General features: G+C 57.1%; 1 protein-coding gene and 1 long non-coding RNA gene across 4 annotated transcripts in view; one reads left to right on the plus strand and one right to left on the minus strand.

Moving 5' to 3' along the window:
* ANKFY1 (ankyrin repeat and FYVE domain containing 1) overlaps positions 1-23,729 on the plus strand; it is an 81,119-nt gene extending 57,390 nt beyond the window's left edge. For 2 of the 3 annotated variants that reach the window (XM_040453563.1, XM_040453562.1), the window contains exons 11-25: positions 1,924-2,021; positions 4,236-4,443; positions 5,338-5,436; positions 5,621-5,774; positions 6,374-6,542; positions 7,290-7,408; positions 8,270-8,426; positions 9,331-9,531; positions 10,971-11,147; positions 15,723-15,870; positions 16,329-16,419; positions 16,724-16,848; positions 18,392-18,538; positions 19,541-19,631; positions 20,006-23,729. In XM_040453563.1, the coding sequence (XP_040309497.1) occupies positions 1,924-2,021; positions 4,236-4,443; positions 5,338-5,436; positions 5,621-5,774; positions 6,374-6,542; positions 7,290-7,408; positions 8,270-8,426; positions 9,331-9,531; positions 10,971-11,147; positions 15,723-15,870; positions 16,329-16,419; positions 16,724-16,848; positions 18,392-18,538; positions 19,541-19,631; positions 20,006-20,138 (2,117 nt within the window). In that variant the 3' untranslated portion in view covers positions 20,139-23,729. Of the gene's footprint in view, positions 1-1,923; positions 2,022-4,235; positions 4,444-5,337; positions 5,437-5,620; positions 5,775-6,373; positions 6,543-7,289; positions 7,409-8,269; positions 8,427-9,330; positions 9,532-10,970; positions 11,148-15,722; positions 15,871-16,328; positions 16,420-16,723; positions 16,849-18,391; positions 18,539-19,540; positions 19,632-20,005 lie in introns of those variants that run through there. The other variant, XM_040453564.1, reaches the window with a different exon arrangement.
* LOC121016103 (uncharacterized) lies at positions 451-1,924 on the minus strand. The gene is made up of 2 exons (XR_005784108.1): positions 1,667-1,924; positions 451-672 (listed from the first exon to the last, which is right to left on the minus strand). It is a non-coding gene; the product is annotated as an uncharacterized LOC121016103 (long non-coding RNA).
* Positions 23,730-25,616: the final 1,887 nt, after the last annotated feature.

Consider the following 25,616-nt stretch of genomic DNA (forward strand, 5'->3'; position numbering starts at 1 on the left):
CCGAAGCAGGCTCCAGGCTCCAAGCCATCGGCCCAGGGCTCCACCCCACGAACCGTGAGATCGTGACTTGAGCCGAAGTCGGATGCGTAACTGACTGAGCCCCCCAGGCATCCTACTGATTTCTCATTTAATCGGAGCATCACATTATATAAGAAATTGGTTCTTTGATATTTAGGACTTGAACGTTAGGTTCTTACAGATCTGGTTTTTACAGAAGCGTGACATGTACTTCGTAAGAAGCATCTTTTCATTGTGGGTGCACCGTGCTCTGTTTATGTGCGTGCATCAGGCTTGTTCATCATGCTGTGTGAATCATACACGGTAACTGACTAACTTTTGGACTGCTTGACCTATCAGTCTTGGGGATATATTAAAACTCTTCATCGTGATTATGGGTTTATCTGTTGTCTTGCTAGTTCTGTCAATACTTTATTCTTTGAGTTTTAGTACAAGTTCAGGGTTATTTTTCCTTTGTTCCATTTTTCGGTGTGCATAGAATGGCTGGCCTTAGTCCACTGTTCCTCAGCATTTCTTACGTGTCAGCAGTCGAAGGTCGTCTTTGTTCGATAGGGAGGCCATGTTTACGTCTTGTGTGTGCCAGAAGGACTACAGGGCGCTTGTTGGGGTCTCTGGGTTAGGATGGCTCATGCCTGGGGCGCAGTCACACTCTCTCTGAGAGACAAGGGAAAACAGTATGAAAACAGCCTTTGTCCCATTTCTTTACCTATTTTTAGTCCTGGAGTTTAATTTGAGTTTTCAAATAGCATAGCTTGGGAAACCTGAGCGGCTCAGTTGGTTAGGTGTCTGACTTCAGCTCGGGTCATGATCTCACAGTCTGTGTGTTCGAGCGCCGCATTGGGCTCACTGCTGTAGGCACAGAGCCTGGAGCCTGCTTCAGATCCTCCGTCTCCCTCTCTCTCTCTGCCCCTCCCCCACTCGCTCTCTCCCTGTCCCTTTCTCTCTCAAAAATAAATACATATTAAAAAAAAAAAATTCAAAGAGCATAGCTGTAAGAACATGGTATTTTGTATTTATCCAAAAAGGAAGAGGATTTTATTTTATTTTTTTATTTTTATTTTTTTTTTAATTTTTTTTTTTTTCAACGTTTATTTATTTTTGGGACAGAGAGAGACAGAGCATGAACGGGGGAGGAGCGGAGAGAGAGGGAGACACAGAATCGGAAACAGGCTCCAGGCTCTGAGCCATCAGCCCAGAGCCTGACGCGGGGCTTGAACTCACGGACCGCGAGATCGTGACCTGGCTGAAGTCGGACGCTTAACCGACTGCGCCACCCAGGCGCCCCAAGGAAGAGGATTTTAATAGAGAGACACTGCCTTGGGGCTAAAACCATTTCACGAGGGAAAGAAGAAGAGAATTTTGCTTCTTTTGTAAGACAATGCTAAACAAAACATTTCTAAGCCAAGAACAAATACGTTTAAGGCCTTAGGAATGAAAGGACGTTTTCTGGTAGAACATCAGCTCACAAGGTCTTCAGAGTGGTCATTCTAAGCCCAGAGGTTCTCAGACAGCTGGCCCCCCCCCCCACCCCCAGACATTTGGCGACATCTGTAGACATGTTTGCCTATTACAGCAAGGTCGGGGATGCCGTTGGCATCTAGTTGTCGTACAGTGTGCCGGACAGACCCCTGACAACAAAGAGCTGTACCTGGCCCAAAACGTCAGGAGCGTTGCTGTTGAGACCTTGGCGGGAGACGTAGCTTCCCTCCGGTCCTGGTGGCGTCTGGAGGACAGCTCTGGGAAGAATGAACGTCTCCTGATGGCCAGACCAAGCCTCTGCTCCTCCCAGGCCCATGCAGTGTCTGCGTCCACCTGTAGGGAGGGCCTGTGTGGACTTCCCACGTGGGCTCGTCAGTTGTGGAAGGTGGCGAGGAAGGGCTTGTGTCTCTGCCCGTTGTCTCCCAGGGAACTGCTTACTACAGCGGGCGGCCGAAGCAGGGAACGAGGCAGCGGCTCTTTTCCTGGCCACCAGTGGAGCCCACGTCAACCACAGAAACAAGTGGGTAAGTGTGACGCCGCAGCCCTGTGGTCTGTGGAAGGAGTGGCAGTGGTGGATGTGTAGGGAAAAAAAGCTTCTGTTTTTTAGTTTGTGTTACATGCACTTGGTGCAAAAGCCAGGGTGAAACAGGTCTTTTATCCCCAAATATTGGTTGGTTGATTCATTCAGCAGCCGTTTGCTAAGCATTTGTGGAACGTCGGGTCCTAAAGTAGATCCTGTGGACCTGGTGGTCTAGTAGAGAGTAACAGACACGTGCACAGAAACTGGCCACAAATGCATCTCCGTGATTTACGCGCTTTGCGTTTGGAGTTTGCTCCGTGAGTGCGGATTTAGTCTGTGTCTCGGGGTGGGACTGCACGCTCTGCTCGCAACAGGGCCTCAGGGTGAGGCCCCTTCTCATCTTGCCCTGCGTGATCTTAGGCTTTGTGAGCTTCTGTTTCCTCATTTGTGAGGTGGGCTTGATGCTGATGTCACGGGGTGCGGATTAGCACGCTCTCTGGGACGCTGGAGACCACGTGATGTTGTTTTCACTTTGCCATTTTCATGTAGGGAGGCTGTGCTTGTCTGTGAGGTCACATTTATTTCGTGTCTACTTTGTGTTAAGAGCTTTGGGGATATCAGCCCTTTTACCCTGAGAGTGGATCTGGACGTTTTTGGCACCCACAAATCCGTCATTTCAGGGCAGAGAACACTGAGGTTCCAAGAGGCTCCGTGGCTCTCGACAACGGAGCCGGTATTAAGACTCGGGTCCAGGGCGGAAGGGTGCATGTGGTCTTAGCTGCGCCGGAAGGCAACGGGCAGTCGGCCTCAACGGGAGACCCACCGAGGTGTCTCGAAGCACAGGGAGATGGCAGCCCGCTGCCCCCACCATTAAACCTGCTCACCTCTGTGCCCCTGCATCTGCACACAGCCTGCTCTCCAGCCGCATGGCGTGTCCGAGTGCAGTGGCGGCCTTCTTGACTTTGCTTCTGCCATCATGTGTCTCTGTGTCTCTGTCTCTTCCTGCATCGTCATGTGCCTGCTGTCCACTCCTGATAGCGCACAGTCGTGCCCTGTGCCCCAGCTTTACAAAATCCTTTCTGGGGCTCACATGGTCTGCCAGCTGTCCCTTGTCTGGTGCCCTCCGTAGCAAAACTGGGAGAACCCTAAGATGCGCCAGGAGAGACCCGCCTTGAAAGCAAGTGAGCGTGACATCGGAGAAGGGTCTGGAACGCTGGTTGAGTTCTTTGGACTTAATCCTGAGGGAAGAGAAGACCCACGTGAAGGGTTTTGAGTAGACTGGCGGTGTGGTCATTTGAGTTGAGAGAGCCTACTGGGAAGGTGGCGGGCCGGGCGCACCGCTGAAGTCGAGGCCGGGGCCCCTGAGAGTCATCTGGAGCAGGAACGACCTGTCCTGACCTCAGACGCTGAATCTGGCGGCACAGAGACCGTGTGCAGAGGAGTTGCAGAATTGCACTCCTACCGGCTGTGGCTTTCAGAAGCAGGGGCCGCAGAGGTGGGGAAGCTCTTGGGCCCACAGAGGGAGAGAGGATTTTGCCAGGAGGAGGGACTGCCTTGGGGACAGTGATTTCCATGATGTTCTTTAGGGGGGGGATAGTTGGGCAGTGGGGGCAGGGCATGAGAGGAAACTTGTCACATACGTTCCTGTCCTTTTGAATATGGAATCAAGTATGTGTAAGGCCAACCTGAAATGTTTTTAATTTTAAGAAGTGCGAGAAGGAGGTCTTGATGAGAGTTCAAGATGGGGCTGACGTGAGCCGGTCAGAAAAACCGGTGGGGAAGGGGGCCACGGGGCGTGGTGGTCAGACTGGTGGCTCTGTCACCGCAGGGCTGTGGTCCCGGCTCTTCCAGCCTCCGTGGGGCTTATTTCAGTGGCGCTTGGAGGTCGTCTGTTGCTGTCGTTTAATTAGTTGTGTCTATAATTAGCAAGATAGTTACAAACACAAAGTGAAGGGTGGCTAATTAAGAAGGTCATCGGACAACAGGAAGCACAAGGCTGTTTGGAGGGCACAGGGGAAGACATTAAAGAAACAAAGGGTGATGGCACAGGGATGGGAGGGACAGACCAGGCGTGTGACGAGTCACAGCTGGTGACAGGATGGGCCCGGGGCTGTGGCTGCCCCGGGGACCTGGGTCTCGGCACACAGGCTGTCTTCAGCCCTCTGACGGAAACCCCCAGCACGAGTGTGCCCTGAGTGGGCCGTTTGCTTCCGTCCAGGGAGAAACCCCGTTGCACACGGCCTGTCGGCACGGGCTGGCCAGCCTCACCGCGGAGCTCCTGCAGCAGGGGGCCAACCCCAACCTGCAGACCGAGGAGGCCGCGTCCCCGGCCAGCTCAGGGGACGGCGTCTACCTGCAGACCCCATTGCACATGGCGATTGCCTACAACCATCCGGACGTGGTGTCTGTCATCCTGGAGCAGAAAGGTAGGCAGCTGGGGACTGCCTCTCTCCTTGACCTTGAACAGTAGGTGTCGAGTCGTCAGTTGCGGAGTTGATGTTCCTTCCAGCTGTGAGTTTCCTAACTGCAGATCCTCTCAGGTCAAACCGGAGAAGCGCGCAGTCTGGCTCCTGATGGCTGTGTTTCCCCGTGTGCGTTTTCGGGATGGGGCCTGCCCGGTCCGGCTCTTAGGTTATGGTGTTAGAGCCTTGGACTGCTTTCTGTCTTAATGTTGGGTGTTTTCCCAAAGCTTTGCCTCGGCGTGAGCAGTGTCCAGGGACGCCCCGGCCGCAGGTCCCGCACGAGCTGGTTGGTGCTCCGTGTGCCTCAGTCTCCCTGGCAGGCGGGCCACGGGAGCCCCTGGACGGGGAGGCCCGCTTCCCTCAGGAGGTCATCCCCAGGTTCTCCTCTTTCCTGCCCCGAAACCTGTCTTACTCTTGCCTGTGTCCTTGTCAAGGCCAGCAGTTTTTAGCCGCGTGCTTGTGGACAGAAGTGGGACTCTGGATAGAATGTACTTTTTTCTTAGTCCTCCCAGCGGTTGTAAGGTGGTAGGAGTTACGCGTCAGGAGAACGTTGCTGGGTGTTGTTTTGAGCCCCTTGTCAGCAGCCAGGTAGCGCGTGTGTGTTTTCATAGCAGCGTTTTCCTTCGAGAAGGTACAGGGTCTTAAGCTCTGAAACCCTTATTTTCCCCGTAAGCTTTGCTCGAAAACACCAGGTTTCTGGCTTCCACTCCCCAGCAGATTTATGAATTCTCTTTGTGGACAGGTGATTGTGTTACAGCCAGTCAGTCAGCTGGAAAGTGAACTCTTACTGTCTTGGGTTCTTTAAATGTGATCCGTGGGATGGTGAAATCCAGTGTTCTTTTCCTTTAAACATTTTAGCTAACGCGCTTCATGCTACCAACAACTTGCAAATCATTCCGGATTTCAGCCTCAAGGATTCCCGAGACCAGACTGTGCTGGGCCTGGCATTATGGACCGGTAAGGGGAATCAGAGCTGCCCAACTCTGGGCAGAGGGGAGGGGCGGGGGGCGTGAGGGGTGAGCCTGTTCCGCCTGGTGGAAAACCGGCCTTGAGAAGTCGAGGGGGCGTGCTCGTTGCAGGGACACGTTGAGGGAGTGGGAGGCGCTGAGCCTGGGTCCGTTGGGGCCTGTCTGTTTCCCAGGCATGCACACGATCGCAGCCCAGCTGCTGGGTTCCGGCGCTTGCATCAACGACGCCATGTCGGACGGGCAGACCTTGCTGCACATGGCCATGCAGCGTCAGGACAGCAGGAGCGCGCTCTTCCTCCTGGAGCACCAGGCAGACATAAACGTCAGGTGGGTTGGGACCGCCCTCTCTGCCGCAGCACCCCAGCCGTCTCGTTGACCTGTGGGGTGGCGACTCCTGCACATACTGCACAAAGCTCATTAAAAGAACAGTCTAGAAGCAGTTGTTCAGATGGGGATTTCATATATAACTGAGAACATTCCAACAAATGAGCTGTCAAAAAGGCTTGCGGGGAAAATGCGGAGTTAAGTTGGTGTTGGTTTTGTGTTCTCAAAAGGAACATATCTTTATCTCCAAAGTCAGGTGACCCTGAATGACTGAGTGGTAAAAGAAGGGTTTTGTCACATGGGCAGCTGGGGTGGCGTTTTATTGAGATGCTGCTGGGAGCAGCTGTGTGCTCGGGAGGTTTCAGCACCCTTGGGAGGGGGTGGTCAGCTGTCTTCCTGGTGCAAGGAGGGGCGTGGCTCTATTTCCTAAGAGGCAGGCGGGGCAGGTGCTGCCAACGGGCCAGATTGCCGTGAAAGCACATTGACGTGGGTGAAGGGGTTTGAGGGACCCAGCGGGTTCCGGCGTCTGGGACGCCCCCAGGGGCAGGGTTCTCATCCGAGTCCGGCTGCAGACGTGCGTCTAGGTGTGCGTGTCCTTGCAGGACTCAGGATGGGGAGACGGCCCTTCAGCTGGCCATCAGGAACCAGCTCCCGCTCGTCGTGGACGCCATATGCACGCGTGGAGCGGACATGTCCGTGCCAGACGAGAAGGGAAACCCCCCGCTGTGGCTCGCGCTGGCGAACCATCTGGAGGACATCGCATCCACCCTGGTGAGACCAGCTCAACTTTAGCCTCTGTTTACAAGTGGGGACGTTTCGTGTCAGAGACTCGTTTGGTGTCTGCAGAGTGCTGGCAGAGCGAGAGGTCTGCGAGCCGCAACCTGGGTCGGGAGGGGCGAGCGGTTGAAAGTCCCGTGGGAGACACTGGGGAGTTCGGCGTCCTCTTGGCCAGCGCTCGTTTTTAGGCTGTCTTTGTGGGAGCTGCCTCCAAGCAGCCAGAGAGCGGAGGCGTCTCCCCAGGAGTCTTCTCCTGAGAGGGTACCTGGTGTGGGCTGCCCTTGCTCTCACCATGGCGATAAGTCCCCAGACCTCTGGTTTGCCTCCCTTGCTCGGAGGACAGGCCCCAGGAAGGCCTCACTGAGCTTTTCTGAGATGACGGTAAGGGATTGTGCACCTGTCACGGGATGACCTTTTCATTGCAGGTGTGTTGCCAGGGGCGGGGTAGCTGGTGTCTTCTGTCCCTCCTGGGACACGGCTCTCGAGGACACTGATAAACCTGTCTGTCTCATATTTCCCAAACCCGTCTCACAGGACCTGCCGTAAGAACTTGCACAGAGCACGTTTCAATGAGTGTTTGTAGGACTAACGAATGATACAGACTAAAGTCATCGGCAGCCGATTATCCACTGTATCGTGCCTGAAACAATGCATGTGATGGGGCACGTAGAGAGTTCAGAGATGGTAATAAAATCTTTGACTTTACTGGCAGTCTTTGTGAGTAACGTGCGTTTTCTGCAGGTCAGACACGGTTGTGATGCCACGTGCTGGGGCCCAGGGCCGGGCGGCTGCCTTCAGACACTCCTGCACAGGGCCATCGACGAGAACAACGAGTCTACTGCCTGCTTTCTTATTCGCAGGTCTGAGAGGCCCGCGTGTCCCTTCGTGCCTTCTTACTGCGGCCGGCCCTCCTCTCATTTCATCCGGCTGCAGTTCTGGCAGGCCCGGCAGGCCTTGGCTGGTCTGACTTCCCCGGCTAAGGCTGTCGGGGCTCACTGCCCTGTCAAGCCAGCCGGTTAAGGGAACTGGAGTCCCTTGCGGGGAGAGGGGCTTGTGTGCCCATATAACAGAGACAGGAAGTTGAGCCGGCTTCCTGCTCGGGTGGGCCACAGAGGCTCCCGTAGTCCAGTCAGACCAGTTGACACAGTGCGGCCAGGAGGCCGGGGTGGAGGAAGCCAGATGGCCTCTGCAGGACCCCACCTAGTGCATGAACCCCGGGAGGCCCATGGCTCACCCACAGTGAAGCATGTGTGGAAGGGACCTTTAGAGCAGTGCTTCTCAAAGGTTATTGATGTTTTACTTTTTCACTTTAATTTTTTGAGAGAGAGAGAGAGAGAGCAAGCATGAGTGGGGGGAGAGGAGTAGCGGGAGAGAGAGAAAATCTTAAGCGGGGCTTGATCCCACAGCCCTGGGATCACAACCTGAGCTGAAATCAAGAGTCAGACGCTCAACTGACTGAGCCCTCCCCCCCAACCCGGCACCCCATTTCTCAAATTTTAGATGCATACGAATCTCCTGGGGAGCTTTTAGGAGTTCTGCTGCCCGGGCTGCCCCCAAGACCGAAAAGGAAATCCAGGGGGGTGGGGCCCAGCGTTCCGTATCTGGGGGCAGCAGCGTGTCTGTTGGATTGTGTGAGGCCGCTGCTGTGACATTTATCAGCTTGCCCTCGGCTGCCTCGGGAGCCTGCTCTTGAAGCCTGCCTTTCATCCCCCTGCTTTCAGCGGCTGCGACGTGAACAGTCCCAGACAGCCCGGTGCTGATGGAGAAGGGGAGGAGGAGGCCAGAGACGGGCAAACGCCCTTGCATTTGGCAGCTTCCTGGGGGCTGGAAGAGACGGTGCAGTGTCTTCTGGAATTTGGTGCCAGTGTAAACACACAGGTATGGAGAGTTTCCTTCTCGGGAGGTAGATGCTGAGCCCAGAATTCGGGAAATCTCCGAAGGCCGGGGGCCTCGCAGACTCTGGGTCCTGGGCCTCGGCTTGGCCACAGGTGGGGCTAAGGGACACACGGAGGGGGCGACTTCCTCTGGGTCGTGCAGCCTGCCCAGGAATTCTAAGGGTTTCAGGTGAAGACTCCCACTTTGTGTCTTTGTTCTTTTTTTTTTTTTTTTTTTTAATTTTTTTTTCAATGTTTATTTATTTTTGGGACAGAGAGAGACAGAGCATGAACGGGGGAGGGGCAGAGAGAGAGGGAGACACAGAATCAGAAACAGGCTCCAGGCTCTGAGCCATCAGCCCAGAGCCTGACGCGGGGCTCGAACTCACGGACCGCGAGATTGTGACCTGGCTGAAGTCGGACGCTCAACCGACTGCGCCACCCAGGTGCCCCTGTGTCTTTGTTCTTTCTATAGCACGAGAAGGATTTCTTCAGTCAGCTTTTCTTTGCCTTTTATCTCCGTCGGTCATATGTTTCCGTTGAGTTTGTCCTAGTCTCCAGCTGAGCACTGTGTTTAGGAGAATGTTCCAGTAGCTGAGTTGAGCCCCCGTGAGTTATGTGTCCTGGCCTGTGGGGGATGACATTTGCTGCCCTGCAGCCAGAGAGGAAGTGGGGTAACTTAGAGGCGGGCTGACCACGCGTCTTCTAAACGAAGTGTGTCTGTGCCCCGGGTCACTGGAGCATGGGGTCGTGACAGCGGCCTGCAGTCTTCTCTGGGCCTGGCCTCTTCGAAAGTTCATTTCCAACACAAGGTGGCAGCATTGAATCCCAGAACCCAGCTCCGTCCGAAAGTTCTTCTCCTTCGTGCTTCTCCCAGGTCCCCTTTCGTTTGTGCCTTGTCCCCACAGGATGCGGAAGGAAGGGCACCTGTCCACGTGGCCATCAGCAACCAGCACAGTGTCATCATTCAGTTGCTGATCTCCCACCCTGACGTCCGCCTCAGTGTCCGCGACAGACAGGGGCTGACCCCCTTTGCCTGCGCCATGACGTACAAGAACAACCGGGCGGCCGAGGCCATCCTGAAGCGAGAGCCTGGGGCTGCCGAGCAGGTGAGGGACCCGCACCCAGTGCCCTGCCTGGCGCCCGAGCTCAGCAGGACCTGTTACGTGGAGACCAAACAGAAGCCCCCTGCCACACGGGTCCCTCACACGTGAAGACCTTTGTGTTGAAATTACACTCCCTTCCCTTGAGGTCTGGCCGTTCAGACGGCCTGTCGGTACCTGTGAGATTTGGTGCTCTGCCCTGTGTGCCTGCCACGTGGTGGTGCCACACGCACGGGGAGGTTGCAGGTGGCCCTGCCCTGGCCGAGGAATTCTGTGGTGTCGTACGTGACGTCGTGCGTACCTCTGCCTGGCCTCAGGGCCCTAGGAGTGGGTGTCTTGCCAAGATCTGAACGGGGCTCGGGCTGTTGCTGTGACGTCGGGGCAGCTCTCTGGGGGAAGGCGTCTGAGGACTTGTCATCGTCCGGCTGAGCAGGCTTGGGCCCTGACCTTGTCGGTGGGTCTCCATCCAGCGGGTGCTGGGCCTGGCTGGTGACCTGCTGCCCTGGGGGCAGGGCGGGTGGGACGTGGCCCCTCCGCCCCGGCCCGCCCCGGCCCCCCCCCCCCCCCGGCAGGTCCGAGGCGGGACTGGGGGTCTCTGTTGGCCTGGAGAGCACCGCCAAGTTCACGAGTAAGCCCCCGATGACAGTGATGTGGAACCAAGCGAAATTGTCTCCAGCACCAGCGTCTGCGTGGGACGGACCTGTGTGGCTGCTGGCCTCACCCCTGCTCGGGTGGTGTTGGGTGCTCTCTCGCGCCCCGTGTGACACGGGCCCTGTAGCTGAGTCCTTGGGAGACATGCTGCTTGTGTCGGTCAGCAGCCTGTGCTGGGGTCACACGCGTGTGAGGCGTGGGTGTGGGGTGCTGCTGCCCCTCACGGCGCCCCGCGTGCTCACACTGACCCACAGCTCCTGTCTGCCCCGTGTCCGCGGAGCAAAGTCTGTAGCATACGGCTGGCCTGTCCCCCTTAGTGTGTCGTCTCCTGCACCTCCATGAACAGGAGACTTTCCAAAACCGCTCAGGGGTCAGGCTGGTGTTGCAGTTGTGGCTCTAGGGTGCTGGGTGCTTGTCCCGCCAGAGCGGTGGGGGGCGGGGCGGGGCTCCCAAGGCGGGTCTCCGCCTTTGCCCCTCCCGGAGCACCCCTTCCTCCTTCCGTGCCGCACATGGTCTCTTTCTTAACTTCCCGAATCCATACTTCCTGCTGCTGGAAGATGCCAGGGCTCCCTGTCCCCTGCCAGGGGGGTGTGGCCATGCACACATAGTCGGGCACACGCGTGTGCAGACGGGGTCTGTCGTGTGTGTGTGTGTGTGTGTGTGTGTGTGTGGTGTGTGTGCCGTGTTGGGTATTGGGAGGGAGCCTCCTGGAGCCGAGGGGTGGCCACACTGGCACGTCTCCCGTGGCCAGCACAGCTCGCAGGTGCTCAGCAGGCTCCCGCTTGTTGCCTTAGGTGGATAACAAGGGCCGGAATTTTCTTCACGTGGCAGTCCAGAACTCTGATATTGAAAGCGTCCTGTTCCTGATCAGCGTCCAGGCCAATGTGAATTCCAGAGTCCAGGACGCCTCCAAGCTGACCCCTTTGCACCTTGCTGTCCAAGCAGGTTCAGAGATTATCGTCCGCAACCTGGTAAGTGTCCCCGAAACGTTGCAGGCAACACGTGGACCGCACATGTCGTGGTGCGTGCGGAAGCTCTCGTCACAGGTGTTTGGCCAGGTTTTGTGAGAGGCCAGCACGACTTTGGGGAACTAAGCCAGTGCCCTCGGGGAGAGCCGCTGTGTCGGTGGGCAGAGTGTCCTCAGAGCCCAGCAGGCAGCTTGTGCGGGCAGGTGCTGGCGTGAGGCCTCGACGGAAGGCAGGACTTGGGTGGCCGAGGCCGGCCCGGGGCGCCAAGGGGAGGGAGGCCCACCTCTGTCGTCTGCGTCCTGCGCTGGCCGCCAGGGGCTCTCGAGTCCACTGTTGGAGGTAGAATTGACATGTAACGTTGTATCAGTTTTAGGTGTGCATCATAGGGATTTGATATTTGTATGTGCTGCAAACCCATCACCACAATACGTCTATTTAATACCCGTCACACACATGGTTACAAAAAATTCTCTCATGAGGAGGATTTTTAAGATTTACTCTCAGCAACTTGCAGATGTGCAATATGGTATAATTAACCGTGTTACCGTGCTGTATGTTATGTGCCCAGGACTTAACATATTTTATAACTGGAAGTTTCTACCTTTTATCCCCCTTCACCCATTTCACACCCCCTGCCCCCAGGGACCATCAGTCTGTTCTCTGTATCCAGGAGCTTGGTTTTTTGGTTTGCTTTTAAGATTCCACATAGAAGTGAGATCACATGGTATTTTTCTTTCTCTGTCTGACTTATTGCACTTAGTGGAATGTTCTCAAGGTCCATCCACGTTGTTACAAGTGGCAGGATTTCATTCTTTTTTATGGCCGAATAATATCCCATTGTGTGAATGTACCACATGTTTATCCACTCATCCATCCACCAGTGGACACTTGGTTTGTTTCCATATCTTGGCTGTTGTAAATAATGTGGCAGTGTACACGGTGGGGGGGGGGGTGGCAGACAGCTTTTCAGAATGGTGGTTTTCCAGAGACACAGGACACGTGTGGGCCCCAGAGCCCTCGCCCCCGCCCGCTGTGGCCTGCAGTCTGTGGCCTGGCGCAGGCGGGCTGCGACATGGGCTGGGGGCCGGGCAGTGAGGGGCGGGGCTGCAGGACCGGCCTGAAGTGGACGGGCCGTCGGTGCACCCTGGAGCGTCCCAGCTGTGCAGTGCGAGGTGGGGTTCCGGTCCCCAGACTCCGGAGGCGGCTCCCTCTCGCGGAGGTCAGAAGCAGGCCCAGATTGTCAAAGTTAAGGTGGTGGCTGGGTTGGTTGGCTGGTTTGTGTGACAGAAAAGGTGTTTTAAAGCTTTTTTACAGTATATGCAGTATAAGCTTTCTTCTCTATCAAAAAAAAAAACAACAGTGTTTTTCCTTTGGATGAACACGTAGATGTGGAATTACTGGATCGGATAGTTATTCTGCCTCTAACGTGTGGAGGAGCCTCCACACTGTTCTCCAGTTTGCGTCCCCAGCAGCGGCACATGACGGTCCCTGCCCACGTCCTCGCTCACGGTCAGACTTTCTCATGTTGTGGGTTCAGTCATTTTGAGGTGACAGCTAACCATGGTTTTGATTTGCGCTTCCCTGATGATGAGCGATGGGGAGCATCTCTTTTCGCCTGTCTGTCGGCCGTCTGTGTGTCGTCTCTGGAGGAATGTCTGTCCAGTTCTTCTGCCTGTTTTTAAATTGTATTTGGTGGTTTTTTTTGCTGTTGAAATGTATATATATATATATATAGAGAGAGAGAGAGAGAGAGAGAGAGAGAGAGAGAGCATGTGCGGGCGCATACAAGCAGGGGAGGGGGAGAGAGAGAAGCCCAAGCAGGCTCCACGCTCTGCACAGAGCCCAATGCAGGGCTTGATCCCACAACCTTGGGATCGCGACCTGATCTGAAATCAAGAGCCGGATGCCTAACCGACTGAGCCCCCCAAGTGCCTCTGTTTTTTTGTTTTTGTTTTTGTTTTTGTTTTTGTTTGCTATTGAGTTGCAGTGAGTTGTGTATTTTGGATATTAGCCCCTTACCAGATACATGATTTGCAAATATTTTCTTCCATTCAGCAGATTGTGCCTTTTCATTTGTTAATGGTTTCCTTTCTTGTGCAGAACTTTCAAGTTTGTGGCCCCACTTGCTTATTTTTGCTATTGGAGTCAGATCCAAAAAATCACCACCAATGCTGATGTCAAGGAGCTTACCGCTCTTAATTCTCAAAAGCAGAAAGGTGTAGGAAAGTTTTTACATTTTACAAAGGAGAAGATGGAAGGTCAGAAAGAATCCCCCCCCCCCCAAGACTGTGAGGGAGTCGGTAGCGTGGCTGGGATTTTAGCCACTTCTGCTTGACTCCAGAGCCTGCCCTTTCCCAGAGGACACGCTGCCACCGGGCAGGGGAGCGGTCTGAGCCAGGATGCGGAGCCTGGACAGTGCGTGTGGTGTGCTTTCACCAGAAAAGTGGTTGAAATTTGGGGAGAGTGTAGGAGATGTGGTTGGAGAGCCGGGTCGGGACCAGATTGTAGAGGGTGGCATTTCAGAGCAAGAACGGGGAGCGGCCTTTATCCTTTCAGCGGCGGAGAAGCCAGAGCGTGTCCAGAGCTATGGGCCTGGTGTCACCTGGGTGGCTCCTAAATGCTGTGGCTGCTGGTGTCTCCTGTCGGCCCCAGGACGTGCTGCACAGCTAGCCTTCAGGGCGCTTGACCTATTAGATAATATTTATTTATTAAATAAATAAGAATTTATTTTTTATTATTTTTTATTTTTATTTATCTTTATTTTTAAATATTTATTTATTTATTTATCTATCTATCTATTTATTTATTTATTTATTTTTAAGTGTTTATTTTTGAGAGAGAGCAATGGAGGGGCAGAGGGAGAGGGAGACACAGAATCCGAAGAGGCTCCAGGCTCTGAGCTGTCAGCACAGAGCCCGACACGGGGCCCGAACTCACACACTGTGAGATCATGACCTGAACTGAAGTCGGACACTTGACTGATTGAGCCCCCCAGGCGCCCCTATTTTGTATTAGGAAAGCTCTCTGCCCAACGGGGGGGGGGGCTTGAGCCCCCAACCCCATGACCGAGAGTCCACGCGCTAGTGATTGAGCCAGCCAGGTGCCCCTCTGCCATTTTTGTTTTTGAAAAGTACTTTTTCAGAAACGTTTATAACGTGTTACGTGTTAGAGCTGAGAGAGCATTGACCTTTGTGGTGGGGAGTGAGGGCATGGGCAGGGTCGCCGGCGCAGGGGCCGAGGGAGGCAGTGGCCGTGAGGTGGGTTGTAGAACGATTGGGTGGGGGCGGCGGGGGGGTCTGGTGGCACCAGGCACAGACTGGGTGTGAGGACCAGCCAAGGAGGTAGACATGGGCCTCGGAGTAGTGGGGAGTCGGGCCACGTGTCCATCTGTCCGAGAGCCGAGAGGTTAGAGGGTCACGGCCTCTTCACCAAGGCTCTGCCGCTGCGTCACGAAGGCCTGAGCTCGCGGAGGGTAGGAGTCCCTAGAAACAGCTGGCCTTGCCAATAACGGCCGTGCGGTTTAGTGTTGGAGCCGGGTCGTGTCGAAACAGCACCTTCACCCAGACTCCCCTGCCTGCCGGTTACCCATCTTCGAGGTTAGCTATGATCCCCAGCACACGCAGCACCCTCGTGCCCGCGAGCACCCTCCGCATGTCCTCCTGGATCTGTGTGTGGTTTCAGTGGGCGCCCCAGGGTCTGGGGAGGCTGGGACCTGGAAGTCAGGGTGTGAACCAGAGCGGCTGACCAGTGCCTCCAGTCTCCCAGGTGGCCTCAGGCCTCGGGAGAGGCACAGACTAGATTCTGTCCTGTGGCAGCTGTCTCGGAGCTCTGTCAGAAAGGGGAAGGTTAATGAGGCGGCAGGACCATGTCTGAGGGGCCTTTCTGCTTTTGGTTCTGTAATTCTCCGGTTAATTTCTGTCTTCTAAAAAGCAACATAGAAATAGCACATGCTTATTGTGGAAGAACTGTACGCGCGTAAGGGTATAAAGCTGGTGGTGTCTCCCTTTCACCCCCAACTGGAGTGAGTGTGGTGTAGACGCTTTCACACGCCTTCAGGGAGTGTGTGCGTGTGCACACGTTTCTCTCTCTCTGCAGAGGAATCACACTATCATGCCGTCTACTAACTCCCCTGTTTTTGACTTACTGTGTCACAGACATCCTTCCACGTGAAACCACACATGTCTGTCATCCCAGTGGCCACCTGTTGTGTTGTTTGGTTGCAGTAGTTTTCATAACTGAACCCTTCCGGCAACCTGGTTTTACTACCGTAAGCAGTGGACGTCTGCACGTGGAACAGTGAACTCACTGCAGTCCTGCGTAGTTTCATGTCCTGAATCTTAGAAGTAGAGTTCCTGTGTCCCGAGGAATGGCTTTCTGACGTCCTGCTGATTGCTGGTTTCCGCCTGGGACGGGTTTTGCTGTCTCCTGCCTCCCCGGGAGCGTGTGTGAGACTGTGCTGCTCCCGGCCCTGCCGGCCAGGCAGTCGCGTGGGTGTCAGGAGGCAGGCGGGCTCGGGCCCCGTAAGTGGGACCTTTGCTGGTTGTGCAGGGAGGCTGCTCACGTAATGAGCCTCAACAGCTTCTTGCAGGAGCCAAAGTGAACGAATTAACCAAGCACCGCCAGACCGCCCTGCATCTCGCCGCCCAGCAGGACCTGCCCACCATCTGCTCCGTCCTCCTGGAGAATGCGGTGGACTTTGCTGCTCTGGACGAGAATGGAAATAACGGTAGCTGCCAGGCATTCCCCTGTGCCCCGTGCCGAGTGCCCTGAGCAGGCCCCCCAGTCCGGAGGTGGAGGTGCCCTGCACCCTTGGGCCTGCTTCCCTCAGGGAGGCTGGCTCTCGCAGCAGCAGAGCTGTGGCGGGGAATGCTCTGGGCGGGGCATCTGTCCTGCCACCGACCATCCCCGGGCAGCCTCCCATCTTCGTGGTACCCCTAGGAGCCTACAGCGGTTTCCCGTAAAACGAGAAAGTCTCACCTTGGGGTCACCGTGGAAAAAGGAAGCAAAGTGTTACGAGGTTGCGTTAACGACTGAGTCTTGGGGGGTGGTGAAGACCGGACGGGATGGCTCTGTGAGTGGACAGTGGCTGCTCTGGCTGTGTCCTGTTTAGAGGGAGGTCCGTGAGCAGTTGAGATTTCCCACGTGGGCTTCTGGGCTTGCACAGTAAGAGGGTTTACTCTCCAGCTCTTCATCTCGCGGTCATGCACGGTCGGCTCAACAACATCCGGGTCCTCCTGACCGAGTGCACCGTGGACGCCGAAGCCTTCAATCTACGGTGAGCGCCTGTGTTCCGGAGCAGAGGCCTGGGCTCCGCGTCACCTAGCGTGACCCTTAGGGCTGGAGGTCACTGCGCCTCGCAACAGCCCCGGGTGCATGCGATACAGCTAACTGGCCACTAGGGCACTGGACCAGCTTCGGTACCTTGGACATTTTCATTTTGGAAAATGCTCTGTAGGAAACCTTTTATGACCTGTTACATGTCCTTGACTGTGTCCGGCATCACAGGTTCAGAGATTGCGTCTTTTGTGCGTGGTGACCATGGCGGGTCTGTACCTAACTTGTCCACCTTGCTTCCTCAGAGGCCAGTCGCCGCTGCACATCCTGGGTCAGTACGGCAAAGAGAACGCAGCCACCATCTTTGAGCTCTTCCTGGAGTGCATGCCTCAGTACCCTCTGGACAAGCCGGACGCGGAAGGAAACACGGGTGTGTGATACGGTGCTCGCGTGTCCTGGAGACACAAGAGCTGGGCACACGGCCACGATTGAAGGGCACTCCGTGGGTGCACGTGGCAGGTTCTGTGAGCAGCTGTCACCGCTGCCTGGGGTGGAGTCTGGCAGTGTCTGATTCGGGGCACGCGTGTGTCTAAGTGTCCCTGGTGCTGCAGAGCCGTGCCCGGGTCCAAGCAGGCCTGCCCGTCTCTTCTTTTTTTATTTTTTTATTTTTTTTATTTTTTTTATTTTTGGGACAGAGAGAGACAGAGCATGAACGGGGGAGGGGCAGAGAGAGAGGGAGACACAGAATCGCAAACAGGCTCCAGGCTCTGAGCCATCAGCCCGGAGCCCGACGCGGGGCTCGAACTCACGGACCGCGAGATCGTGACCTGGCTGAAGTCGGACGCTCAACCGACTGCGCCACCCAGGCGCCCCCTGCCCGTCTCTTCTGACAGCCCTCCTCTCTCTGCTGTGCACCCTGCAGATGCTCCAGAAGGGGGAAGTGTGTTGTGCGTGTGTTGACGGGCTGTGAAAAAGTGGCAGGTGGCAAACAGACGAGGCCCCTGTCCTGGTGCTTGCTACTCTAGCTACCCGGTCGCTGTGCTAATTTGTATGGCTTCAAGTCATTTTGTACACGTACTTCTGCATTTGTGTTCTTGTTGGATGCGCACAGCCGCCCAGAAAGTTAAGCGGTGTGGACAGTGCGTCCCGATTTTTCACGTAAGGAACCAGCGGTGAGGCCCCGTGCTGCCGCCATGTTCCCGGTCCCCCCCTCCTGCCACACAGAGCCTCCTTGGCCTGTGGCAGAAGCTTTGTCACCAAGGAACGTCCTGAACCTTAGCACAGGACTGAATATTTTATCGTTAGTTCTTGGCTTCAGTACATGAATGTGTTGTTAAGCTGGCAGTGACGAGCCTGAGCTGGAGGGAGTCGGCCCAGGAGTGAGCTGGGGGCCCAGCACACCCTCCGGCCGCTGTCCGGGAAGCTGGAGGCCGACGAGCAGGCGCGTCACGTCCGTGCTTCTGAGTTGCACAGACCTGGTTCCGATCGCCTAGCTCTGTCCAGTTCCAGCAGGCGACCCTGGGTTCGTAACCTCTCTGTGCCCCTTTGCTCATCTGAAATAACAACCCTTGTCCGCCTGGACTGTTTAGAAAGTCATGAGAAGGAGTTGAAGCGTGGGGCCCAGGAGAGGGAAGCAGAAGGGCTGCCGTGAGCATAGCGGGCGGCAGGCGGGAGGGCCTGGCCGGAGCCGGGCGCCCACGGGGTTCCCCGGGTGGGCCTCCAGATTGAGTTACGTCACGCGACAGGGGCTTTGGCCGGCCAGGCTTGTGCTGGAGGAAGGCAGGTTGGGACAGCGCGTTTTTCCTTCAGTGTCTGGTCCCTGCTCTGTGGCTCTGGAGCATGTCCTGGAGCTGGGGCCGCCCTGCGCCCCCCATGGCGGTCAGTGGGGCTCTGCTGACGCACGTCCTGCCGCCTTCCGGCGGCCGCAGTCGGGGCTCAGGTGGAAGGAGCCCTCCCGTGCTTTTGTTTTCCAGTGCTGCTGTTGGCTTACATGAAGGGGAATGCCAACCTGTGCCGTGCCATCGTCCGCTCGGGAGCTCGCCTCGGGGTCAACAACAACCAAGGGGTGAACATTTTCAACTACCAAGTTGCCACCAAGCAGCTTCTGTTTAGACTGTTAGGTGAGTGGCTACTTGCTGCTCATCCAGCACAGACACGGGCACGGTGTCGGTCGTTCACGTGCGCCGGTGACCTCTGAACCCAGAATGACCCGAGCCGGCCGCTTTCCAGGGTGCTCCAGGGCCCCTGTCAGCCCTACGTCCCGGTCCTACCGGAGGCCCATAAAGGCACCCACGCATCGGCTCGTGGGGGGGGGGGGCGGTCACCCCTCCACGGCTCTGGCCGCTCATCTATCTGCACGTCCTTTGTGCTTCCGCGGGTCTGGGTTCTCCGCATTCTTCCGAGCGGCCTTCTGCTCCAGCCCCTGCTGGCTCCCCCCCTGTTCCCTTGTGGCGAGGAGGGTGGCACCTTGGTGGCTTGCTGTTTGCAAGTGCCCTCCCTTCTCCTCGAGGCGGCCGCAGAGCGGGCTTCTCAGCCCCGTGGTCTGGGCAGAGGAGCGAGCTCTGCGATGTTGGCGTGGGTGACATGCCCGGTGTCGCTTGGCAGACGGTCTGTAGCCCAGTCGGTGCCTGTGGGTGGCGCTTCTGTGGCGCCAGCTGGAGCCGCCCGCGGGCCAGCGTGGCGGGCGCTGGGCAGACACCGGCCACGTGCCGCCTCCTCCCTGCGAGCTCGGGTGACTTGCGTGGGCGCGGCTCTCGGAGCCGTGCGGGCAGAGCCGGCGTTCAGCGAACGGAGCCGACGGTTCCCGGCCCGAACGCGCCACGCTTCCACGAGCCCCGCCACAGCCCATCGCGCTGTGCCCTCTCCCGTGTCCCTGCTGCTGGTGCCCACACCGCAGACCCAGCCGGCCACGGCGCCACTTTGCCCCTTGCTCTCGCCCCTGCCCGCTCCCCCGCCGTCCCCTTGCCCTTCGGCCCGACGGTCCTCCTGGCCGCCCTGACCGCCCATGTCCCCCGCAGACATGGTGCCGTCTCCCCAGCTACCGCTGCCACCCCCGCCCCTCCCGGCTCCGGTCTGCCCGGCACGGTCACTCTGACGGGCCCTTCTCTCTGCCCATGTTACAGACATGCTGTCCAAGGAGCCTCCGTGGTGCGACGGCTCCACCTGCTATGAGTGTGCGGCCAAGTTCGGAGTCACAACGCGCAAACATCACTGGTAAGGCCCCGACGTCGTCTGCGGGGTCGGGGGGTGGCTCGCCGCTCCTGCCTTCTCCCGTGACCAGCGGGAACCCGCCAGCGCCCTGCGCGCACGCTGGCCAGGTGTGGGGTTGTGTGCCTGTAGCGGCGTCGCTGGGGGCCCAGGCTCCCTGCCCTCGCCGGCGGTGCGCGTCTCCCCCCCGCTCCCAGCACCGCGGAGCTGGGCCGTTACAGCCAGACTCCCCCGGCAGCAGCGAACGGCTGGGTCTCCATGGACTCAAACGACGCACGTGTCGGTGCCACGTGGCGGCCACTGCACACCCGGCCCGGCCCTGCCCTGGGAGGCGGCTGCCCCTCGGGGCCCCCCTCACGCCCCCCGCTTTGCCTCCACAGCCGTCACTGCGGACGCCTTCTGTGCCATAAATGCTCGACCAAGGAGATCCCTATTATAAAATTTGATCTGAACAAGCCCGTGCGAGTTTGCAACATTTGCTTTGATGTGCTGACTCTGGGGGGCGTCTCTTAGTGAGCCCCTCGGCCGCACCCCGGTCGCCTCCCGGGGGCCGCTCCGCGCGCCAGCCTCACCCACCCAGAGCAGGGCTGGCCCTCCTGTCTTCCTGCGGCAACAGACTGAACCATTAAGGACCCGCTGTGATCAGTCCCGTTCCAAGGATTCCGCGTGGTTGTTGGCGTGTCAGACTGTGGTCAGGGCCACCGGACGCCTCCCACCTTGGACCAGGCCGTGTGCCTCGTGGCCCCTGCGATGGGCATCGGGCCCCACTCTGCTTGCAGCACAAGGACCCTGGGAAAACCCTCCCCCTGGGGCAGCGTAGTGTCTGCGGGGAGCGCGCCCGCAGCGGGAAGCTGGCCTCACTCGAGGGTAAGTGGCTGTGGACTTCTGTGCGCAGTTTTCATAAAGATTATAGGATCCTCTGGCCCAAAGTCTTTTGTTTTGTTTTGTTTTGTTTTGTTTTGTTTTGTTTGAAAAGCTAAGCTGTATTTTAGGGAGCTAGCCCTTTAAAAAAGGCGAAATCTTTCTAAACAGGGTTCAAAGATGAGAGCTGAAAAATCGTGGCCTTAACTGAAAGCTTTACCGTATCCCTACGACTGGGTGTCGGGAGGGCAGTGTTCCGTTCTCTGTCCTGCCACATCCTGTCTGCAGAGGCCTCGGTCACTCTGCCGCTGGGGCGTGGTGGCGGAGACGCGCTCTTACCGCGGCGCGCTGTTCCAGACGGCTGCGCTGCCCACGTTCAGAAACGCCCCCGCCTCCAGCAGCCCTGGTTCTGATGGCCAGCTTGCATCGGACCTCAGCGCACACTTCCTGCGAAGAGTCCCTCCCCGGGAGGGACACCGTCACTAGGCCTGGTGACAGGAGGGGCAGTGTGCGGCCTCGGGCCGGTGGCTGCCGGGTTGGCCCGCGTGTGCGAGCCTGCGGGGAAGATGCTGGGCCGTGAGCGGAGTGAGGTCCTCCGTCTCAGTCTGGGCCTCAGTCGCTGCTCGTGTGTGTGCTGACCCTGCAGCGCTGAGCTTCTTTTGAAGGTTTGGCCGGTTTAAAAAAAACAAAAACAAAAACGTACATTTAAAGAGAAACTTCCACCACTGCTTTAAGAAAACTAACTCCGAGGTCAACACAAGCGTTCACGAGTTTTTCTCAGAGATCGACCGTCTTAATCGTAATACCGATTTCTTCTGACATTTGATAACCACTGCATTGTTTTTGCATTAATGAAAATGGGTATGTGTGTAAAGGGACTAAGTAATTTTTTGCAACAGCCTGGTTGTTTTGGTTTGTTTCTTCGGATAGTGGTATGTCCTCTCTGTTGCTGTAGGTTTATACATTCTCTTGCCTACATATGTGTGTAACATGAGCTGATAAACCAGAGTGCTACTTTTTAATATTTCTGTGATTTATGAAATATATATGCTTTCTATGTTAATAGGAGCTTGTGCACAATGTTTAAAAGAAAAAATTAATTACAAGAGTTTTCCTGTCCCCTAAAGTCTGTGACATATTTCATGCAGAACCTTTAGGGAGAAGCACCTGGTCTTGGCCGACGCCTGCCCACGTGAGGCCTGTGGTCGGTTTCCACGTGCTGGTGCCTGGACTGGGCCCCGAGGAAGTGGGGAGTAGGCAGGTGGCTTGACTCCTTAGTTGGAAAGTAAGATAGTTATGCTTCCGATGCGAGTCGAGGTGCTCGGTACGTTTACACCTGCTCTTTCCACGTTCACGGTGGAGAGTCAGTCGGGGCGTGGCCGGTTGTCTCGCCCCCGCCCTACTGTTCCCAGTCCCAGTAACAGTCTCGCCTCCGATTGCACATAAAATCTTAAAGTTGTGCCGAAAATGTGCGACGTGAAGCTTCCGTTCCTGCACGGAGTCCAGGGGCGGCTGTGGTGCTGAGCAGAGACGTGGGGGGACGCTTGGGGAGTCCTGCACTGGCTTCAGGGGCGTCCTCGCGTGGTACACGGGGGCGGCCTGCCCACAGTGTTGGGGTGCTCGCTGGCCGCATGCAGCACGTCCTGTGGTGGCTGGCCGTGGGACGCCCTCGTCACTGCCCAGGCTGGGACCTCACACGCTACAGAACTGCCTAGCTCTTTGTGACAGTTTCACCCATAGCTTAAATGCTAGTAGCAAAGTCTCAATTTTATCCATTCAGAAAATTGCCAACTGTAAACAGTAGAGTGGGAAGAATAAACCTCATGAAATGCAATTTGTGCATCAGTGAATTAGCTCTAACTGCTTCCTGCTCATCGCCAGGCTTCCCGGACTGTGCACTCGTAGCCGTCTTTCCCTTTTTTAAATACTTCCGTGTGCAGTGCAAGCCACGTGCTGTGCGCAAGGCCAACGGCTAAACTGACTTGCTGTGATCCTCTAACGTGGGAGTTCCCCACCAAACTTAAGTGCCTACACCTAGGAGTTTTTAGCTCTCTGTGATTTGTAGTGGTGTCTCGCAGAATGATGGACTAGAACACGAGTTCCGTTTGCAGTTTGCTGCCCGCACTCGGTCAACCCCAGTCCCCAGGCTGGTCGAGGCTGGACCAGACCGCTCAGGTCGCCTGCCGAACCCTCTCCAGGAGTGGGGTCCCCGTGACCGCCCGCCCTCTACCTCAGCCCTGGCCGTGTCCACTCCTCTCCCTGCCCGGGGGCCCTGCGAGGAGCCCAGTGGGCCGGTGCGTTCACGACCACCGCACACTCGTGCCCCCTGCCTGTTACGCTGAACGGAGTTGCGCTGACCTTGTCCAGAGGCGTGGAGTGGGGGAGAGCCTAGGGAGGGGAGGGCTGTCATCTCCATCTGGGCCGCTCGACGGGAGAGAAAGAACACTGTCGACGACGTAAATGCTCAGGCCTGAGAGGCGCACCGGGCCCCTAGGTGACAGGAGCCAACGCAGGTGAGTGTGACGCCGTCACGACGGGGACCAAAGGAGCCCCTGGCACAGCTTCTCCCACGACTGGGATTGCTGCCCTCAGGACGAGCCCCAGGAGGACTGGGCACGGGACCCCCTAATCTGAAGCGACCCCGGCCGCGGAGACGTTCCCGTCGTGTGGGAGCAGTTCGGCGAAGAGCGGATTGCTTGCCGAGACGCGCTCAGCACGTGCTAAATTACCCGGGGTCGTCAGATGCCTGAGAGACTGTCTTTGGAAGCTCGTCGCCTGTACGGTGCCTCTTCTATGTGGCATAAATAACGTGCGGCCTGTCGCGACAACGTTGGCTTTCTTTAGCGGGGGCGGGGGGGGGGGTCCAAACCACTTGACCCCGTGACTTGTCCTCTTTGGGCAGGTGTGTGCGGCTGGCTGTTCCCGTGACACCCGTGTGACACCAAGGGAGGGACGGAGGCTGGAGGTGCACGTTTGGGCTGGAGGTGCGCCTCGGTTTCCAGGCCGTTCGGGGTGGCGCTCAGTGTGGGAGGACGGCTCCGTGTGTGGGACCACGACACTCCCATCCGCAGCCCGTGTGATGGAATGTATGTCTCGGATACCGGTATCGGCATTTTCTGTAACAATTCCTTATAACGAGGTAAAGTTGTGCATTTAACGTGGAAACTTTAATGAGACGATTGTAGTTACTTTTTAACGCGGAGGTACCAATAAGCATTAAAAGCAACCTTTTCAAACTCTTGATATGTGAATATATTTCTGTAACAGCTCACCTTCTAGGAGAGTTTGACTCGCCAGCAACTCTTTCCAGAAGCATGTTGTCGACAGCAGTCCAAGAGTAGCTGTTGTGGCGTAGCCGCCCGGCTCCTCCCCGGGATCCGGCCCCGGCGAGGTCTCTCAGGAGCTGACCTGGCCCTCGCACGCTCTGGGACCCGCAGCCCCCTTCCTCTGTCTTCCAGCTTGCTCTCCCTGGTGCACAGGCACCGCTGAGTGCCACCACAGGACAGTCCCAAGTAACCCCAGCAGCTGTCCTTGCGGGGCACGCCAGCCAGAACCCGTGGGCACACACAAGGACTGGGCATGGGCACACTCCAACACGGTTGCTGGGGAAGCACACTGGGTTTTTGTGCTTTGTTACTGAATAGCGGACGGTATTGGGCCAGTTTCCTAACGTCTGTGCCTTAGTTTCTGCGCCTGTCACACGGGAGTGCTGACCACGGCCCCTCCTGGCTCCCGCGGGTCCCGAGGAAGGTGATCGGAGGCAGGGAGTAGGCCCTTCCTCTCCTGCGAGGACACCGATGGCGGTGTGCGTGCTGAGAGTCCCCTCCAGGGAGGGCTGATGGGAGCGCTGTGTGTGGTTTTCCTGCAGGAGTGAGTCTAGGGGCTCTGGTGGTGGGAGGGCTCTCAAGGCAGGGGTTCGGTTTGTCCACCGCCAATTTCTGAACAGACACAGCCCCAGGCTGTGTGTGGGGTCTCTCTGGTCACAGCTGTCCCACAACTGAGCGAGGGATGGGGCGATGGTCTGGCGTGGCCCCTCTGACCCCAGGCTGTCCACTCTGGGGGGGCAGCTGCCCAGCCTGGTCAACACAGCCCTGCTCACGAGGCTGGCGGAAAGCAGACGGTGGCCGCTGTACCCCTTCGCTGGACTCTCTCAAGGCCACAGAAGCCCCCTGCCCAGCATCCTTTCCGACTGCCAGCACATCTTGCCCGCCTGGGCCGCACCGCGTGTGGCATCCATCGCCAGGGACCCGCCTCCCTCCGCCATAGGTCTGCCCGGGCCACCTCTGTTGGAGGGGGAAGGATGGGGATTTCTCCAGTGACCGCTGGCTTCTTCGTGGCGGAGCCCTTCAGCCCATTAAGCTGACAGTCTTCTCTCAGCGGAGCCCTTTGAAGATCTGCCTGGGGCCCCACCACGAGGAGGCTGTTCACGGTAAAGTACGTGCTTGGTGTCAAAGAGGACGTGAATTCTTTTTGAGCAGGAAGTGAGTGAGCAGCCTGCAGGCAGAGAGTGGGCGCCCAGGGCCCTCTCTGGCCACACTTGGCTGGGGTGACAGTAAGGGGGCCTGGTTTTGCACCTTTCCATTTTCAGTTTGTTTTGGAGGGGTGTGAACTCCCGTGGACCCAGCACCCACCCTGGGCCTCGTTCCCATCCCGAGGATGGCCTCTGGGGCTCTAGCTGGCCTCCTGCCCCACATTGTTAAGCCCCGAGGTCAGGAGCCTCGCTTGCCCCCATCCCACCCCATGGTACACAGGTGCCCGTAGACAGCTGCTGACCACGGCGGGGCCAGATCAGTGGCCGTGCCCACCGGCAAGGACAGCAGGCATGCAGCCCAAGGGCCGTGTGGGTCTCAGGATAGGAACCTGGAGTTCGAGGCCCAGCTCCACTGCTCTGTGCCCTTATTAGACTCTGAGCGCCTGAGTTGCCTCATCTGCAAACTCAGGGCTAACTCTGTGCACCTACTGTGCGCTGGATACTGTGGGTGTGGGACACCAAGCTGGGTAACTTCGGTCTCTGTCCAGGGAGGAAGGCGGACAGGAAACTCATGAATAAGAAAGAAGGCGGCTGTCACGGGCCACGTTAGCACAGGCTCCCAAAAGGTGCTGACTTAGCAGAGCTGTGGAGAGGTCAGA

Source organism: Herpailurus yagouaroundi, unplaced genomic scaffold, assembly GCF_014898765.1.
Source record: "Herpailurus yagouaroundi ecotype Mexico unplaced genomic scaffold, PumYag 208, whole genome shotgun sequence".
NCBI classification, from domain to species: Eukaryota; Metazoa; Chordata; class Mammalia; order Carnivora; family Felidae; genus Herpailurus; species Herpailurus yagouaroundi.